Genomic DNA, 20,244 nt, shown 5'->3' with positions numbered 1-20,244 from the left:
CTTTTAAGTAAGATTAATTAATTTATGGTAAATGCCTAACTTTTAGTTATATTACCCTTGCACCCTTAGCCTTCCTTGCAATACCCTTAATTGCTAACGCCTTTACCCGCAATTAGCACGTTAAAAAGCCCTCCTCGCGATACTATTAAGAAGCCCTTGCTTAGCACCCTTAAGAAGCCCTTGCTTAGCACCCTTAAAAAGCCCTTACTTAATACCCTTAAGAAGCCCTTGCTTAATACCCTTAAGAAGCCCTCGCTTAGCACCCTTAAGAAGCCCTCGTTTGCAATCAACGCCCTTAGGGCACTTGCACAACATCCCCAGGGCCTATGACCCTCTAAAGACCCCCTAAGCACTTAATAAAACCAAAACTTTAAAGTACCAATAAACAACGTTTCTTTTAAGCAATTTGCGCACTTAATTAGCACGCCTAATTAAATACTTTAAAGTATTGGTTGGTAAAAATAAGTAATTAATATAATTATTTTATTTACTTAATTAGCTTAAAACCGTTAGGAGAAATAATTAAGATTTACTATAGATTTAACTATATAAATAACTTAATTAAACCTTTAAGATATTTACCTTTTAATAATAATTAATATTTAATTAATAAGCATAACCTTCCCTCTTTTTAATACCCTTTTTATTAACGCCCTTTAATAAGATCTTAAGTATAAATTACCCTAAAGCTAATAAAGGTTAGTTTACTAAGCAATAATAGCATTTAAGCATTATTACTTATGGGTAAATGGTTTAAGAGCTAATTATTAATCCATAAGCATAGCGTAAAAATATTCTTCCTTTTCTTTTTGCCTTATAATTAATTATCATAAGATTTGCTTAATGGTAATAACCTTTATATTAATAATAGCCCCTTCTTTTAATAAAAAGAAGGTTATTAATATATTAAATAATTATAAAAGGTACTTAGCTTATAATTAAGATCTTTTTAAAAACTTTTAATATAAGTTTAATAAATAAATAAAGGAATGCTTTTAAAGGATTAATTAATGGCTTTTTTATAAGCTTAAATAAATGCTTTGCTATTATAAAGTTTATATAAGATATAATTACATATTAATGGCTAAGGTATTAATCGCTTTATTAATTAATAATAAAGGCAATTAGCTAAATATGCTTAAATAGCCTTAAGAGGAGTTTATAACGATAACTTTCCATTTATAATTAAAAGCATATAAACATTAACAGGAGCTTTTTAAGGAAAAGAAGCCTAAGCTAATTGAAATGAAGCCGACCATTATGAAGCCGACCGTTAGAAAGCCAATACCTCCTCCTCTTTATTAATTACAACCTCTTCCTTAGCCGGCGATGCCCTTAATATAGGCCCCGTAGCAATAGCCTCTTCCGTAATAATAATAACTTCCTCCTTACTAAGAGATATAATAGTAATAGCTACCACCAGCTTAGGCTTAATTCATCCCTTAGGCACCTTAGCTAACTTAATGGTAAATAGAAAGAAGCTGCTAAAGTAATAATTAATTAATTAAAGCACGGCATTTAAACACTTTAGAGTTCTAGAATATTAGCAATTAAACGATTTAATTAAGTGATTTAAGCACTTAAAACGTTTAAGCACACTCGCACTTAAATACTTGCACTTAAATACTCGCACTTAACCCACTAAAGCAACGGCCACAGGGCACTTAACCCACTATAGCCCCCTGAAGGATAAGATATTTACATTAACCAAGCGATTTAATTAGCTAAGCAACGATTTAAAGGGAAAGCATGATTTTAAAGCGTATGCATATATATATATAAAAGACTGCCAGTATGGGAATAGTATGTATGGGCGTGGTATGCCCATGCAATGGGTGCGCATATGCAATGCATAGATTTGGAGATATACGGTCTAAACTAATTTTATCGATAGCAGCTACCAGCCGGTGCTAGCTGGCTGCCAGCTGGCGGTTATATGTTCTGCGCATGGACCACCATAGCTAGCCTATAGCTAAACGGGGGAAGGCTGTAGCTTCGCTGCAACCTACCCTCCACACCATAGCCAAATTAATTACACACTTTATTTGTCTATTACCAACCATACGGAAGCCAAACCAATAAAAAACTTAATATTTTTTACTTAAAATATATATTTATCCTTATAAATACCTTTATATAAGCTTTATAATAATAATAATAAAACCTTTTCTTTATTATTATTATTATTATTATATATATTATTATTATTATATTTATTATTATTATTATTATTATTATTATTATTATTATTATTATATTATTATTATTATTATTATTATTATTATTATTATATTATTATTATTATTATTATTATTATTATTATTATTATTATTATTATTATTATTATTATTATTATTATTATTTATTATTATTATTATTATTATTATTAAAAAGTTTAAGTTAATAAAAATTTTTTAAATATTATTTTAAATAAGTAAAAAATATCACGAATTTACTACTGCTAGCAAATAAACCGCTCGGCTAAAAGACCAGTAATTTCCAATCCCTTGGAAATATACCCAGCAGTACATAAGTGCTACGGAGCCGTACCGTCACATTAATGTAAGTGGGTGTATGGGTGAAGGACCCCATTAACTGCAGGCATTTACTAAGGGTCTAGGCCCTATACCCCTTAAGCATAAAACCCTTGCCTTATGATTTCCATAAAACTTCTTCCTTATATAAAAGATGGCGCCATCTTAATTTAAATTAATATATTAAGGATAGCTGCCTTATTTTTATATTTTCTTTTATAATAAAAAATAATTATATTAAGGGGTTAAAGTATATAAAAAGTATATATAAGTAAAAAAACTATATATATTTAATTTAAAAAGCATTTTTATATAATATTAATAATTATATATATATAATGCTTATTAATTATAAATTAATATTAATTAAAAGGATTTATAAGGGTTAATTAAAAAATAAATACCCTTTTAAATTATTTAATAATAATTTTTTCTTTTATTTACCTCTTTTTTATTATTATAAATTATTAATTATTATAATCTTTAAAAATAATTAAAAATTATTATTATTATATACTTAATTCTTTAAATATAATAAAAAGTAATAAAGTTTTATTTATAATAAACATATACTTTATAAATAAAGTTTATATTTTTAAATTATAATCTTTTTAATAAATAAAGTTATTATTTATATAATTAAAAATAAAGGCTTTCTTAAAATATACTTTTATTAGCCTTTTTTTATTAATATTTTAATAATTATTTAGCTTAATTACTTTTATAATAAATAATTTAAAGAAATTAAATTAAGGCTTAATATTAGCTTTTAATAATGCTCTTAATGTTTTAGCTTTAATATATTAATTTTAATAACTTTTAAGCTAAGGATAATAAGTAAGGAAGAAGGTAAATTATTATCTTTTAAGGAAAGGGTTATTAAGGAAGGAAAAGGTTATTTAACTTATAAGGGTCTTTATTTTAAAGTAAGTTAATGCTTATCACGAAAGGAAATATAAAGATAAGGCAGCTATCCTTAATATATTAATTTAAATTAAAATGGCGCTACCTTTTATATAAGGAAGAAGTCTTATGGAAATTGCAAGGCAGGGGTTTTATGCCCTTTGCTTAATGGTTGCATCTCTCTTAAAGATAATGAACTGCACCTTATTAAAAATTGCAGCATCCTTGTTAGTAAGCTTGTTGCTTAGTTAATTAACTTATTAGTATAATATGTTTATATTAACGTTTAATTGCTTGATTATAATATGGATATCTGCGAGTTAAATTGTGAAAATATATATTCCCAAAAGATATACCTTAAACTTAGCAAAAAGTACGTTGGGATCTTTCTTATATAAATTATTAAAAGCAGCTTAATTTAACGTTTCATTAAACTATAGCTAAACCTTCTTTCCCTTAACGGTTAAGGGATAATAAGGATATTTAAGTTTATTCTTTATCTTAGCATAATGCATAATAAGGTAATTAAGCTTTTTTATAAAATTATTTATAATATTATATAATATAATAGCATATTAATATTTTTAAATGCTTTTAAAGGTAATTATTTTATTAATTAATTATAAGTTATTTATTATTAAATCTCATAATTCTTACCCTTATTAAGCATAATACTTATATTAGCTATTATCCTATTTAAACTTAATATGCTATAATTAAAAAGCTATTATTATGTAATTAAAAGCAGGGTGTTATGCATTAAGTTATTAACTGTCTTATAAGCTAGGGTGGCCTTTTAAAATATAAAAAAGGCCTTATCTTAAGCGTATATTAAGCGCTCCTTGTTAAGCCTTGCATTATTATCTTTTATTATTATAATGATAATTTATTATTATTTATTTATTTATTTATTTATTTATTTATTTATTTATTTATTTATTTATTTATTTATTTATTTATTTATTTATTTATTTATTTATTTATTTATTTATTTATTTATTTATTTATTTATTTATTTATTTATTTATTTATTTATTTATTTATTTATTTATTTATTTATTTATTTATTTATTTATTTATTTATTTATTTATTTATTTATTTATTTATTTATTTATTTATTTATTTATTTATTTATTTATTTATTTATTTATTTATTTATTTATTTATTTATTTTATTATATTAAATAGCTTTATGCTTTTTAAATTATTAATTTTTAAGGAGATGATTTATATCTTTTTAAATAAAAACATTTAAGTTTAAAGTAAACATAAGTAATTTAAATTATATTATAAGAAAGAATATAAAAATAAGGTAGCTATCCTTAATATATTAATTTAAATTAAGATAGCGCTACCTTTTATATAAGGAAGAAGTTTTATAAAAATTATAAGGCAGGGGTTTTATACCTAAGGGGTTTAGGGCTTAAAGCCTTAGTAAATGCCTGCAGTTAATAGGGTTCTTTACTTATATACCTATTTATAATGCTAACCTTAAAGTGCTTTAATTAACTATATATAAAGTTAATTAATTCTTCTTAATATTAAAAAAAGCTTTTAAGGGTGAATAATATTATAATAACTTTATATATTAATAAGGTAGTTATATAATATAATTTAAGAAATATATTATTCCTTAAAAGCTTTTTAAATTAATATATTATTTTTAATTATAGTAATTATTTTAAGCAACTTAGCTTTTAAATATAGCTTTATTATAATCAAATTAATAAGAAGAAGAAGTTTGGTAATTAAAGAAAAATTCCTTATAAAGATATTAAGGAGTATATATGGGGTGGGTCCCTAACGCATGCATGCGCGTACGCGGGTGTGGGGCGGTCGGAATCAGGGGTGGTCGGAATCCGGTGAGGGTACGTTACAGAGTGAAGGTTTTCTACCGGAGAGAAACAAATCATCGCTAGTGTCACAGTCGTACTAGGGCAGAAGTTGACCGCAGGCCGTTTCAATGAATTCTCTCGAACACGGGACAAGGAGCTCCGTAAGGAGGCGCCGGAAGTTAAGCTGGTGCTTCTGTTCCTCCCCTAATTTTGGAAGCCTGGGTCTGTATCGTGGAAATCATGGGTATGAGGTATGTAGGAGACAACAAAAGCTCAATACTTTGCACAACCTCCGCCTCGAGTCTCCCCCAGGGGCTGCGTCGTGACACATAAGTAGATCTCGGGTCAACACCACCATGGAAGCAACCGAACGAGGTTCCAATTCGGATGAAGTTCCAAGAGAAAGAGTCGCTGTATGCCTGCCATGGGACAGGCAGTCCACATCCGAAGCTCAATCTCATAACAAAGGGTTTCGACACCGGTCAAGATTGGAAGGGCTAGTCTGTGGGCTTGTAATGCTCCTGGGCCACCTTAGTCACGGTTTCCATGAACTCTAGGAGCTGCACTGTCACGAGAAGACTTCGCGAATCCAGACCAGCAATTGACTCCGTTCCTCATGTTTACACACGCTGTATGTCTGCGCTCTCGGGTTTCAGTGGGAATCACGCGCTGAGAAGGCGAGTACTGATATAATCACCTCCTGTCTCATCCGCGACGTCCGCGCAATAATCCCAACTACCCTGTCAGGTAGGCGTGCGACCTCCCTAATAACGGGCATATTATATCCCAGTATATGTTGGTACCAGGCCTGAGACCTTATAACATACTCTCTGTCTGATGCTTACGTATAATTATGAGCTGTGAACTCGGGGCCCACTGTTTTAGACTGGTGCAATTTGTTGCACCTGATGGCGCAGATTCGATAGCATGGGCTGGCGAAGACTTAGGGACCGTGCAACCGACGCTTGCCCTCCCTCGAATGCACCGGAATTTCAACCCTCTCATTCACAATCTCGAGTTCTTAATTTGGTGGATGCTCACGAGTGCCTGGTGAAATAATAAGCCCTCGATTTAAAGTCCTGTATGTTCATGCATGTGACAAGAGGCAGGTGTTCAAGCTTAGTTTCTAGCTTCCGTCTGTGAAGATCAGACAGACGACGCAAGACGCGGCCCAGTCGGAGGGAGGTCATACTGATAGGCTCGAGGCTATCCAACGATAGCTGTATAATAAACTATCGGGGGCAAATCTGTCTTGAATTTGGACCTCCTAGATCCAACAGACACGCATTTCTTAGCCTCTTCACCAATATCGGACGGTGTTTTCCTGTATTTGTACGTACCGGATCTGAGGAAGTTGAAGAGGGTATGTTCTATAACCACGTCTGTGCTTTCTATCGATGTTTGACGCACTTTCAGTCAGCTCCGGAATCTTAAAACACGTCAAATGATGTGGGAAATGTCTTTTTATAGTGTAGAGGGGTAAAATATGAGCCTTTTTGTAGGTAGCAGATGCTATCCACGTTCCATGAACACACGTGTCAGGCACCCTGACGTGTTGCATCGATCGGTGGAGGCCATTATTCCATGAAAGACTTTGAGTGTGTCCCTTTCACGCTACTCCTTGACCTCAGATACGTGTTAAGATTTATTGACCTCGCAAGCATACCCCAGCGTGTACCTGGGAACAAATCCACCTGCAGGACCGCCGTCAGTGTTGAATCGGGCTCGGAAGTTGGCACACAGTCGCACACCTACAAGAAGTCCGTCTTGGCCGGAGATGCCTCGTTGCCTCTTAAGAACCAGTGGATGTGCTCCACGAGAATCTTCGAAGACACCATGTGTACGAGGGCAACGGAATAAATCACGTTGTGAGCGCGTTCAGATGATAGGTGGAGTGCACCAACCGCAACTGAGACGGCGCATAGTTCGGGGTTTCAGACGTTCCAAGTCTCTTATTTGTGACCTGTCCCGCAGGCGTGGGGAACCACACTATCAAGCCGTGACAGCCCGGAAGCCAGGCGCTTACGGTGAAGAGTTGTACTCCCGCGGACGGAGAGGACTCTCCTCCATTCTCCACATGTGATTCTCCCACAGACCTTTCAAGACCTTGACGAGCTCCACTGGTGCATGAATAATTTCATATTTTGCAGAAACCAACACAGCACTGTTTATGAAAGTCGTTTCCGTTCATAGGTGGAAAGGCAACATTGCGCGCCTTCACCTACGCCGTGGCCACAGTCAGCATCCGGTATACCCCATTGAAACTCAGCTGGCCTCTCTCCGCGCACAAAGATTGGTGCAGTCTCTCACTTTTGTGTCTGATGTAGCTAGTTTGGCAACGGTATTCCCCAATTCGCATCTAAGATTGAAATCACAGTAAGTGGTTTGATCTGTGCATCGATAATAGACTAGACACCGAGTTCATTCACGAGTCTGGTTCCCGAAACCGATTTCATCAGTTCCGTCTCGCACCAATTTCCATTTCAAGACCACTACGACGTTATATACAAACTAATTGTACAGCAGCATACATGAGATCCTTGCAATACCGAGTATTGCCAGATGTCATAGCTGGCATGGAAAGGCGGGTGTCCGAGATTGGCCCCGGTTCTACTCGTCGAGTTTACTAAACTATGGTCCTTTCCGTTCACCCTATTTCTGCCAATGAGATTGGTCAAACCCAGATAGATTCATGTAACAACGAAAGAAGATGAGAAATTATCCATGACTATGATAACATAAAGAACAGCCTGTTTGACTTCCTTTTTCGAAGTGAGTATATACTCAGAAGGACTAGGAGACGGTCTATTTGGAATGAATTTTGCAGGAAGAATGTATATCTAAGAAGGTCTATATTAGTATCAGTAATTCCCAGAAGCATCTCGCAGCCCAGAGAGGATACGATAGGAGTTCGTAGCTGAGGGCACGCAGACATCAAGCTATATCTCAAACTCAAACCTGTTGCAGACAATATAATAGGAAAACATGCTCTCTGCAATTATGAACAGGCCTGTGGCAGGCCTCGAGGGGTTACAGCAGGTCTTCAAGGACGCGAGTGAGGACGGCGGAAAAGGATCTGAAGTGTGAAACATATGCAGATTCAACTTATTTTCTTTACTGTTCCTCCGTAAAATGCATTTTCGTCTCCTGAAGATACGTATGCTGAGGGTGGCTTCCACGAGCATTCAGGATCCTCAAATACATCATTTGGTAGTCCTATGCGACAAAGAAGGTACGTCGTCAGAAAGGCCCCATCAAGCAATGGGCAATCTGCATATTATCGTGCTCGGTCCGCCATGAGTAGCTATGGAATTGGACTATTTCGTACTGCCACTTCCATGGTAACGTCCGCGCAGACTGCCAGATAGTGTGCACAAAATACATCGCCAATTACGAGGGCCGATATAATGTCACTTATCTGAGGTATGTAAACATGGTCGAGAGCTGGATGAATCAAGCTTCTAATGTAGCTCGAGACGAGGACGGTGTTAGTTGCTGGCGCAAGGGCGCGGAGTGTATTTAGCACAGGATTTCAGAGGAAGACATGCAGAAGTCTGTGTGACGGCAGATTATATTCACGAGACCTAACGATGGCAAGCAAAGCGAAGAGCACTGAATGCAGACAAAGCATGAGACGTTTAGACGGCGAATGAGAGTGACAATTGGAAATCTGAGAAATGAATTTGATCTCAAGAGACAATGCCATGGAACCGAACCTGGCCAAGTGTATTGTTGAGGATGGTCTCCCTAATCAATAACGAGCAGGTGGTGCTCATCAACGTGAGATACGATCAGAGAAATGAGCTGCTGTGGTCTCAGCAGTCTACATGCTTTTTGCATGTCTGCATATATTGTGTGGCAGAATACCTAATGCTTTTCTGGATAGAGCATTATTATAAACAAGCCTTGATCTACTCTGATATCGGCATTCCTGGCCAGTTCAGCACTTCAAATGGCGTAAAAACAGGCTGTTTGGAGATTTTCCATTAAAGGGCAACTCCACTTGGTCAGTAGAAACCTCCATGTCAGTGACATCTGAATTGTAGGCGACCGGAAGTGAAAGAAACATCGCTCTCGCCCCAACACCTTGGGAGATTTGTTTCTTTTCACGTGGACGCAGTGGGTTGCGAATGAACCACTTTATGATTTCGTCGCCATTTAGCACAGGCCCAGAGGCCAAGTCAAAATTTCCCAGGTACTTTCCCTGGTACTCTCTACTCTAAATGTTTAACTCAAGTGGCGACAGCTTTGACAAGTTCACAGCCCCAGGCTTACCTCTTCATTTTTCAGAAAAGCGGATTGACTCTGGCAGTCCAAGAAACGATACATACTGTCAATGTGGTTGAATATCAGCAATTTCTGGACATTTGTATACCTGGGTAAGGATTGGATCTTTACAGTTCAAATGTAACAGAAGAAGACAAGGCTTGAGCTCAAGGATCCTTAAGACCTTGGGATCTGCGAAGTAGTATGATATATGTCGAAGAAGTTGGTAGCAAGACTAGCGATCAAGCGCTGGTGGAACATTTGTGTAGCATTGGCGTTTTCTTCTGAGTGGATAGGAAGTAGAAGAACGCTGAGGAATGGTTTTGATTACTGCGAGTTCTGGATTGATCAAGCTTCATAGCACACCTTGTTCTCGAAGTGATAGACGTAGGCCATCGGGCCGCTCATCATACCACATCTTAAACAAGGGGCCGAAGCCCAACCTCCTCCTCCAACAACAAGTGGCCGAAGCCCTATCTACACACAATACCGACAACAAGTGGCCGAAGCCCTATCTACACCCAATACCGACAACAAGTGGCCGAAGCCCAACCTCCTCCAACAACAACAACAAGTGGCCGAAGCCCAAACCCCCTCTAACAACAAGTGGCCGAAGCCTATTCCGCATTCTCCTTGTCGGAATCCGCGTCCTCTTTCACGATCTTCGTGAAGCTGGTCTTGGAGTCATATTTGACGTCAGGATGGTGCTTCTGAATCCGATCAAGGATCTCCTCTTCGCCCCTCGCGGGTAGACTGCGGTCTGGCTCATTGTTTGAGACTATCAAATTGGTCAGAGGTAGCATTTCAAATATTCAGAACGTGTCCGTTTTCAACCAGGAACATCTGAATCCGATTCAGCGAGGCGGCAAGATGGGCCCTGGCGCCGAAGCTGTTCTGAGGGCTCGGACTAATGACCAACCGCATGATGCTTAGGCGCTCCAAGAAGAATCACACCAATTCAATAGATGAGTCAGTGAAATACATTTACGTTCATGGCCAGTTCTTCAGCGAGGCACAGAATAGCTTCGCCAACAGCATCCTGACGAACGGCCAGCGTGAGCTCAAGACCTATGTCGCTCCTGGTGTTCTTCTCAACACCTCAGGCTATGCCAACATTTCTGGCATTATCATGCAGATCGTACACGTGGCTGATCATCCTGATCTGATATTGAAGAAGAATTCCCAGTACGAGCAGAACATTCTGATATCTACAATTCTGGTGCATGCAAATGTATGGAAAACAGGTTGCATTTGTCTGCACAGCCAGGGAGAAAGCTCTCACCGGATGATGCCTTGTAAATACATTCGGAGAACATTCTGGCACCGCTCACTCCATCCCGAGTGCAGGGTTTACAATACTAGCAGAGATAGCGTTATATGCAAACGACTTTCATGAAGAAAGATCTGATAGGAGCTTCAACTAAGAAGACAGCCATATGTGGATCTCATCATCTCCAGCTCAAAAGCAATCGACATGTTCACATATCTTCGAGAGTTCGATCTCCCTGTTTCAGATCGAAAGTCCTTGCAAATTTTAAAACGTTCAAATAGCAAACCACTAGTACTAGACAGCGAGGGAAATATATCTGGCATGTTAGGTTCGCTTGTGGCCCATATGGGACTGCGTGCCATGTACGACTCGTGTCTCGTTACTATTTAACTGTGCGTTTCAATAGCTAATTCGCGTAGCTTGGAGGGATCCGACCCTTGAAGTAGCCCCTTACACAGAAACTGTGATGACAAATGGAGGAAGCAAACTTGCAACGGCTCATCCAATTAGAAGAAACTGCTTACTATGAAAGTTATGGTTATTATGCATTGAGGAAGTGCTATTTTGGAGTCGTAGCAATACTACTACGGAGATTTGATTTCCATGGAAGATCCAATTCTACTTGATCTTCGGGTCAGCCGATGGAGTTCTAATCGTTTCCCACATCAGGGCATATCCGTCATTCTAGGAGAGGACCAATCCAAATTTGGGACATGATTATATTTGTAGGCTGGAGATTCCATAATATCACTACCCATATATTTAGAGGAAAGTTCAGCCACCATGACATGGCCTCCGTAACATAGCCTCTTAGTTCTCAAATGCATTTACTCCCAAGAGCCGAAGACACCTGGATGCAGATACATATAAACACAGTGTCAGTATGTGACCATCCATGCAGTTTGGTTGTGTGTAACGCACAGCCTTGCTTAAAAGGCGCCTGGGGTTTGATATAAGTGGTCTCGTTTTTAATCTGTTCACATATGCTTCTTAAGCAGTATGCATCCAGACGTTTGAGATAAAATGCACACTAATTGGCATGTACTATTAATTTAGTCACAAGGGCATCCATGGAAGAAGATGACACGGTATAGCTTGGTATCTGCCGCGATGTTCAAGCAAGTTTTGTATTCTTTTAAGCAGCATAAGCATAGACTGACAGTTGGCACAGAACTTGTTCAAGGGCAAATTCAGGCGCACTGAAGCCATAACATTCTAAAGAAAATTGAAAGAACCCAGAAATTTCCTTGTGTCAATAATGCCACCTCTGAAAACTCCTCCAGATACCTGTGTGAAGCGACTGTGCAGCAGGTACCTTAATCATGGATACTCTGAGTAGACGCACGAGATTCGTGTATATCTCCTCTACCCTGGAGAGAGGAGGATACCAGTGACTGAACTTTGCCTATGGTCTGAAGTGGTCCCAGCATGGCTCAGCTCATTACAGCTGCTGGTTCATGTTCAAGACTTGTGCTCGAAGCATTGCTGTTACCTCGTGTCCCACTCCGTTGCTCGCACAGCCACATCAATAAGAAACTTAGGAATGACATTCAGAACTAATTTCACATACCTCACAATGTAATTGGTATTAAGGAAGGGCATGTGATACTTGTCTAGTCTTGCCCCGCACATGCTCTTCATGAACAAGTAAATTGACCTAGTTCCCCAAAGATGCAAAATCTCTTGTCATCCGGAGTTAGGCTCACTGGTCACAATCAGCTTCTGCCACAAATGATATTTGCAAAGACTCTTTGCTGCCAACCGTCTGTGCCGCACGACGTGCTTAACAGACAGCCCAGATCCAGACATGGCATCTGACCTGGCCCTGAATTCCTGTCAATAGCAATCATTATTTTTACTCAGCTACCTGTATTTCTTGATAGAGATTCACTGTACCAATTCCGGCCTTGAAGCTGCGCTCCTTCCTGCTGTTCGTCACATTCTAAGTCGTCCTCTGTCTAAGCGAAACCCGTTCACAAGTCAGCCCTGCGCTGAAAGCCGCAATAGGCAGACAATGACTCTGTCGCGGGATTGACAGCTGTCTCAGTTCCTTGCAGAATTTTCGTTGGCTTTACCCACGTTGCTCATAACGCATCTTCAATGCCCATGCAGCAGCTAGCAGGTTTCATAAGTTCACAGCGGCCTGGCTGTGGATGAACCGCGAGACCAAGTTGCGAAAAAGATCTGAATCTGCTGCTGGTGACCACACTCATTACAGCCCAAGAACAGGATAAAGCTTGAGCCTGATAATTACATGCAGCATCCTGCCAAAGTCATACACATTCTCCATACCAATAAGTCAGTCACCAATGACCCAAAAAAGATATTCAAGCCGTTTAAAAGTCTTATTTACTAACTCATTTATATTCCAGTTAAAGTCGAGCCATTATTACAAGCAATCAACCCAATTTGCCAGATTCACCCTTAATAAGCTTTTATAGGATATATTTAGCAACTAAGATTAAAACAGCACAACCTACTTATGTATGAAATGGTGAGTAGTTTAACCGCTGGAATATTGCGACTAATGTACTCATGTGTAGCTCTTGAAGTTAAGAGTAGATCATGTAATGGAGGAGAAAGGGGAGTAAGAAGAGAGAAAAAGAAAAAGAAAAAAAGTAACAACGGCCAATCGCCCGACGAGGGACTCGAACCCTCAGCCTTCCGATTTAAATCTTTTGGTCGTAAAAGTCGGACGCTCTGACCCTTTTTTCATCTCTCAGCCTTTTTCTCTTAAAACGGAATGGTGAATTCTTACATTGAGCTAGCCGGGCTGCTATGACATGGGCCGATTTTTCTTAATTATATTCCCACATATCTTGTTCTTAGTAAGCTACCACATGACTCGCGCAGCAGGTTTGCAAGACATGTTCTCAACAACTATATTGAGAAATGGTGAGCCCTGAATCAGAGGATGTAAAGAATTCATCTCACAAAATACGCCCACTTATCACACTCAACGGCATCATGTCAACGCGGCACCATGTTAATCGGTATCAGAGACTGGAAGTAGTGCCGCCCTCCTTACCAGGAGGGGGAAAAAAATATCAGAAGCACCCGTGGGATCTCCACCCTCAAAATTGATTGAAGACGTCATGTAATGGAGGGCCACCCCAGACATTTCTAGCATCACCACGAGCAAGAGCAGTCCCAACGAAAACATTGTTGCCCCAATGCCCATTGGGTCCGCTCTCCATCATTCCTGCCCTGTGCTTTTGAAGCCTTTCCAATCGAACCCACTTCAGCCGTGTCTGTGTCTTGTATATAAGGGCCCACATACGCATTGTCTGCTTCATCTCCCATGGATGGTTGGACGTAGTAAAGAACACAAACAGCTTAACATATGGCCAACTCTAAAGCGCAGGCATCTCCCTTTCGTGAAGCTACGTTGTGCGGAAACAGTCTTCTTTCTATCTCGTAGATGAATCCACATGACCTGTTGAATTTGTCTGTGAGTATATTGTTCTCAGCCTTTTACGAGACAATCTGAAGTTACTCGTTCACTCTTTCGTTCTTCTCGTATTTAGTCTACAAGGTGGCTTATTCAAGGTCGTCCAAGCAGGTACTTTCGCAGATTGGAGAAGACGGGGATGCTAGACAAATATGATGAAACTAAGCCCCGTCAATACCATTCGTTTTGCCCAGCCCTGTGTTCTCATCACATAACAAAGAACAGAATATGGCAATGCTCCCAGGGCCATCCTGCTGTGCTAGTCCTGTGGATGAGTGCTGCTGCAAACTCTAGTTGTTTGATGTTGGTGTCTAGGAGATAGTTTCACCTAACCTACAGTCTCATTCACACTTGAATGCCAGGTTGTAAGTGTTAGTTGCGGCCAGAGCATAGTCATGTCTTGACCTGTTATGCTAAATAAGAATAACGTCCCCAGCCCAGATTCCGACATACCCCTGATTCCAACCACCCTCGGCACCCATACACGCCTTCTCTTTAACGTTAATTACCCACCATAATAATGCATAATCCCTCTTCTATTGGTATTTTCAATTCTCCAGAAGCATCGCCTTCTTCCAATACCCTCCCTACGTTAATTTAGGCATAATAAATAGCCTTAATATTAGTGAAAGCCGCATTTAAGTTAATTTAAACCTTTTTTTTTATATCCTTTAGCTAGCTTTAATTTAAGCTTTTAGTTATTAATCTTTTTATAAGGTTATTATTAACTAAGTTTTATTATTATTATATACTTTAAAAAGCTTTTTAAAAAGTATTTATAATATAAGGCTTATATATTTCTTATAAGTATAATGGGTTATTAAATGTTATACCTTTTAAGATTGCTTAAAAGTTTTAAAAATAGGTTTTAATTGCTATAAAAGAGTTTTTAATATAAAGAATTGCTTAATAAAGATTTTTATTATATTATATTTTAATAATTCATGCTTAATTTAGCGATTTTTAAGAATATAATGATTTTTAAGTACCTTATGCTCAAATATTAACTAAAGACCTATTTTTTTTTATTTTAATAATATATTTATTTTTATAAGTACTTTCTTTTATACCTTATAATAGCAATAAAAAAACGTTTTCTTTGCTATTATTAATAAGTTATATTACCTTAGTTAATGTAAATACTTTTAAAATGCTATTTTTAATAAAGAAAATATCGCTATATTAAGAGGTTAAAGTATATGCAAAGTATATATAGGTAAAAAAATTATATATATTTAATATAAAAAGCACTTTTATATAAAGTTAATAATTATATATATATAATGCTTATTTATTATTAAACGTTATTACTTAAAATAATTTATAAGGGTAATTTAAGGAATAAAAACCCTTTTTAGCTATTTAATAGCTATTTTCTCTTTTATTCACCCCTTTTTTATAATAATAAATTACCAGCCCTTATAATTAATAAGGGTAATTAAAAACCATTATTATTATATACTTAATCCCTTAAAAATAATAAGAGACTTAAGCAATTTACTTATAATAAATATATATTTTATAAAGAAGGTTTATGCTCTTAAATTAAAGTCCTTTTATAAATAAAGCTAAAAATAAGGGCATTTTTAAGCAACCTTTAATTAACCCTTTTTTATTAGCATTTTAATAATACGCTAGTTAAATAAACTTAATAATTAACAATTAAAGGAAATTAAATTAAATTTTAATATTATTTTTTATAATTAATTAAAGATAAATAGCCTTAATATATTAATTTTTTTAGCTTTAAAGAATAAGGTAATAAAAAAAGAAAGCCCTTAGCTAATTCCTTTAAAGGAGAGCGTAATCTTTATTTAAACAAGCTATATAAGCTCTTAAAGCTCTTATTTTAAATTATATTAATATTAACCCTAGGTTATTTTAATTAACTATAAATAAAGTTAATTAAGCTTTTTAATAATTAAAAAAAAAGCCTTTAAGGGTTAATAATAATACAATAGCTTTAAATACCGTTAAAATAATTATATAATATAATATAAAGAATATATTATATTTTAAAGGCTTGCTAACTTAATATTTTATTGCTTATAATATTAAGGGCATTAAGAATATCATTTTTAAAGTATTACTTTATAATAAGGAGAATAATATTTAAGAAAAGTTTGGTAACCAGGAAAAAATTCCTTATAAAGATATTAAGGAGTTTATATGGGGTGGGTACAGATGCGTTTATGCACGTATGCGGGTGTGGGGCGGTCGGAATCAGGGGTATGTCGAAAGCTGGGCCGGGGACGTTACTCAGCTAATCTTCCTCAAATTCAAGGATATTAAGTATTCATTTCTAACCAAAGAGAATTCCAAATAGCAACACTGAACTGTTAACTCTCAGAATAAGGCAAAGACCTGTTTACTACGGCAGCGGAACTAAAATTGCCACTATGTATCAACGCATTAACAGTAGCCTTTAAGTTCCCAGTGAGCATCTTCCCATGTGCCAACGATGGCCTATGACAGCAGACTCTGTGGTAGTTCCATTGTGTACGCTACCTTGTCATCATTAAATAAGTCTTTGAAATATTAATAAAGTTATGTGTAGTTTACTAGGTCCGCTGCATTATAGCCAGCTGATGATTTATAAATTTAGGGGGCTGCACTGAGCATATATGTTGTTAAGGGAAGTACGGTTCTCATTATAGATTATAACTTTAGTTATATAAATTAAAACAAATGTAAGTGGCAATACTTCTTATCTAGAAAAGCCTTGTAAGCACGCCTTAAAGTTAATATTAAACCATTATTAAACCGTTAAGATTTATATAGGCCTCCATTTTATATTTAAATAAGTTTCATGACTTAATTTCCTAGCTACCCGGGCTGTTTATGTAAAATCCTTGTGAAATTATAGCTTATAAAGCGTGTAAATGAAAGCTTAATTAAAGCCTTAGCTTTAACTTTTATTCTTTTAAGTAAGCCTTAAAATTATTAATTTATAACATTTTATAATTATCTTTAAAAGCTTTTTAATTAACATAATTAACTTAATTATAAAATAATAAATTATTACAAAGGTTATTTAATTAGCTTATTAAGTAAAAGCTTTAATTTATAACGTAGTTTATTATTAAGTGGCGCATATTATTAAGTGGCGCATTTTTGCAATATTTATTAACTTTTACTATTTATAATACCTACTTAATATAAAGAAATTAATTAAATTTAACATTAATTAATGCTAATTATATTTAATTCTTTATTTTTATTTAATTTAATTAATTTAAAGTAATATAAATAGTTATAATGTTAATAAAAGGAATTATTTTTTAATAAGAATTGCGTTAATGCTTTTTATATTAATTTTTTATTAATTTACCTATTTAAATATTTAATGCATTAAACATTAATATTTATTATATTAAAACCTTTTAAGAAAATAAAATTTATTTAATTATTTAAGTAATTAAGAATTTTAAAAAAGATTATATTAAACCCCTTAACTTATATTAAGCTATATAAATTTTTAATATTTTTAAAACTATATTATATTATAAAATAAACTAATAATACTTTTATAAATATATATATATTAATTAATATAAACTTAATTAAATTAAAAAGCAAATGCTTATTTAATATATTATTAAGTAAAAGATTTAAAAATTTCCTTTATAACTTTTTAATATAAAAGATATAATTAATTTTTTATTAGCATTATATAATGTTAAACCTATTAATAAGTATTAAATTTAATGCTTTATAAATATATAACTTAATTTAATTAAATTTAATTATCCTTATCATTATTAAAAAACTCTTTATAAAGATTTAAAAATTATTAAAAATTAATTTAAGCTTTTTTATAATATAATAATTAAATATTATATTATTAATAATAATCTTTATAACCTTAATAAGATTAGCTTTATAATAAACATAATAGCTATATTAATAATTATTAAATATATTAATAAATATAAAAAGGTTAAATTAATTTAACTTAACAATTAAAAATAAATAATTATTATTAAATATATTAATATAAGTAAGTTATAAATTTTATTATTTATAATTATTTAAGGCGCTTATTACTTTATTAGCTAAGTAATAAAGTTAAATGTTTTAATAATTAAGTTATTAAGCTTACTTTTAATAAATAAATAAATAATTAAATTAATTTAAAATAAATTTAATACTTTAATAAATACTTTAAATTAAATAGAAATGTTAATTATTAAATATTAATTATTATTATGGTTTAGGCTTTGCTTATTATAATTAATTAATGAGCTTTAGCCTTATAAAAATAAGCTTTAACATAAATATAAATAAAAAGCAAACCTTTTCCTTTATACTTTAAATATAAACTTTATTTAAGCACCTTATATAAATAACTTTAAGCTAACTTATAATATATATTTAAAGTCCTTTTATATTATAAATTTATAATATAATTAAATAAAACTTAATATAATAAAACTTAAAAAGAATAATAATAGCTTGCTAAGCCCTTTCTTATCTTAAAAAACTCTTATCTTAAAAACGCTTAATAATTTAGTTAATAAAAATAAGAGCTAAGTTTATAATAAATAAAAAAATAATTAATATTAAAAGGGCTTAATTCTTTTATATATTTAATTAATTAAAAACTTTTTATAATTAATTTTTACCTTATATTAATTTTATAAAAATATTTAAAAAATAATTAAAAAACTTCTTAAAAAAGTTTATTTTATATTTAAAAACTTTTTTAAATAAAGATATGCTAAATTTAACTTAATTATATTATAATAACATTATAAGGAAGAAATAATAAAATTTCTTATTTAATTTAATTAATTAACTTATATAATAAAGGCTTAAAATTAATTAAATAAATATAAAATATTATTAATAGCTAATAACTTAATCTTTATAATAAAAGCTTAACTTAATTAAAAAAAAATAATTAAGAATATTTAAGGCCTTTTGCTTTACTTTATAGCAATATAAAAATATTTTTAATATTATAATAAAAAAGGATAATACTTAACCTTAAAATAATAAAGCAATAAATATTAATATTATAATAATTTTAATAAGCAAAGTTAAATATTTTATATATAATTAAGTTAATTATTATAAGTATAATTATCTTAATTATTATAAAAAAATAAGGATATAGCTTTTATTAATTAAAATTAATAAAGAAAAGGAGTTTATTTAAAAGGGCATAAAAAATTTTTATAAGATAAGGCTTAAAATATTGCTAACTTAATGCCGGCCTAGGCTTAAAGCAGGCTAGCTGCATACTAGCTAGTTTAGCCCTGCGAAATGCTTAAAATTTAAGAGCTTTCCGCTAATAAAGTAAATTACCTATAATTAATTATTAATTAACTATAAATTATATAATAAATCCATAGTTTTAAAGCTTTACATAAGAAAGCGTATATAAATAATTTATATTAAAGGATTATAAGAATGCCGCTAGCTTAACAGCTAGCTTATACTTAAATAATTACTTTTATTGCTTAATATATTAAATTATAAGGGCTAAAGGTATATTAATTATAGAAAATAAGCTAAGCCTTAAATATATTTAAAAGGCGTTAAGATATAATTAAAGGGTTAAGTAAAGAATAATATTTAATTTATAATTAAACTATAATATCCTTTATTTTTAATTAAATAGCTACCCTTTTAAGCTTATTATAAGAATTTAAAAAAAGAGGATATATTATAATTTAAGCTTTGCTTATTATAATTAATTAATGGGCTTTAGCCTTATAAAGATAAGCTTTAATATAAGTATAAATGAAGAGCAAACTTCTTTCTTTATACTTTAAATATAAACCTTATTTAAGCACCTTTTGCAAATAACCTTAAGCCAGCTTATAATAATTATAAATAATTTTAAAAGTTATATATTAATTAAGTTTAATTAATATTATAAAAATAATAAGATTATTATTATAAATATATTATTATATTTATTTTACTTATTTTAATTATTAAATACTATATTATATTTACTTTTAAAATATATATAT

General features: G+C 33.0%; 1 protein-coding gene and 1 non-coding gene across 2 annotated transcripts; one reads left to right on the top strand and one right to left on the bottom strand.

Annotated features, from left to right (window-relative positions):
* Positions 1-10,464: 10,464 nt before the first annotated feature.
* Positions 10,465-10,910, top strand: INS49_011502 (uncharacterized protein; the record flags this gene model as incomplete). Its single annotated transcript, XM_043172216.1, has 2 exons — positions 10,465-10,770; positions 10,905-10,910. The coding sequence occupies 2 exons, from the start codon at positions 10,465-10,467 to the stop codon at positions 10,908-10,910; spliced, it is 312 nt and encodes a 103-aa protein (XP_043023961.1).
* Positions 10,911-13,442: 2,532 nt separating this feature from the next.
* On the bottom strand, positions 13,443-13,583 carry INS49_011501. Its single transcript has one exon. It is a non-coding gene; the product is annotated as a tRNA-Lys (tRNA).
* Between the last annotated feature and the right edge of the window lie 6,661 nt (positions 13,584-20,244).

This window comes from Diaporthe citri, assembly GCF_014595645.1.
Source record: "Diaporthe citri strain NFHF-8-4 chromosome Unknown scaffold_5, whole genome shotgun sequence".
In the NCBI taxonomy this organism is placed as follows: domain Eukaryota; kingdom Fungi; phylum Ascomycota; class Sordariomycetes; order Diaporthales; family Diaporthaceae; genus Diaporthe; species Diaporthe citri.
The sequence above is the reverse complement of the archived record's forward strand: the minus strand, read 5'-3'. Positions and strand labels throughout refer to the sequence as shown.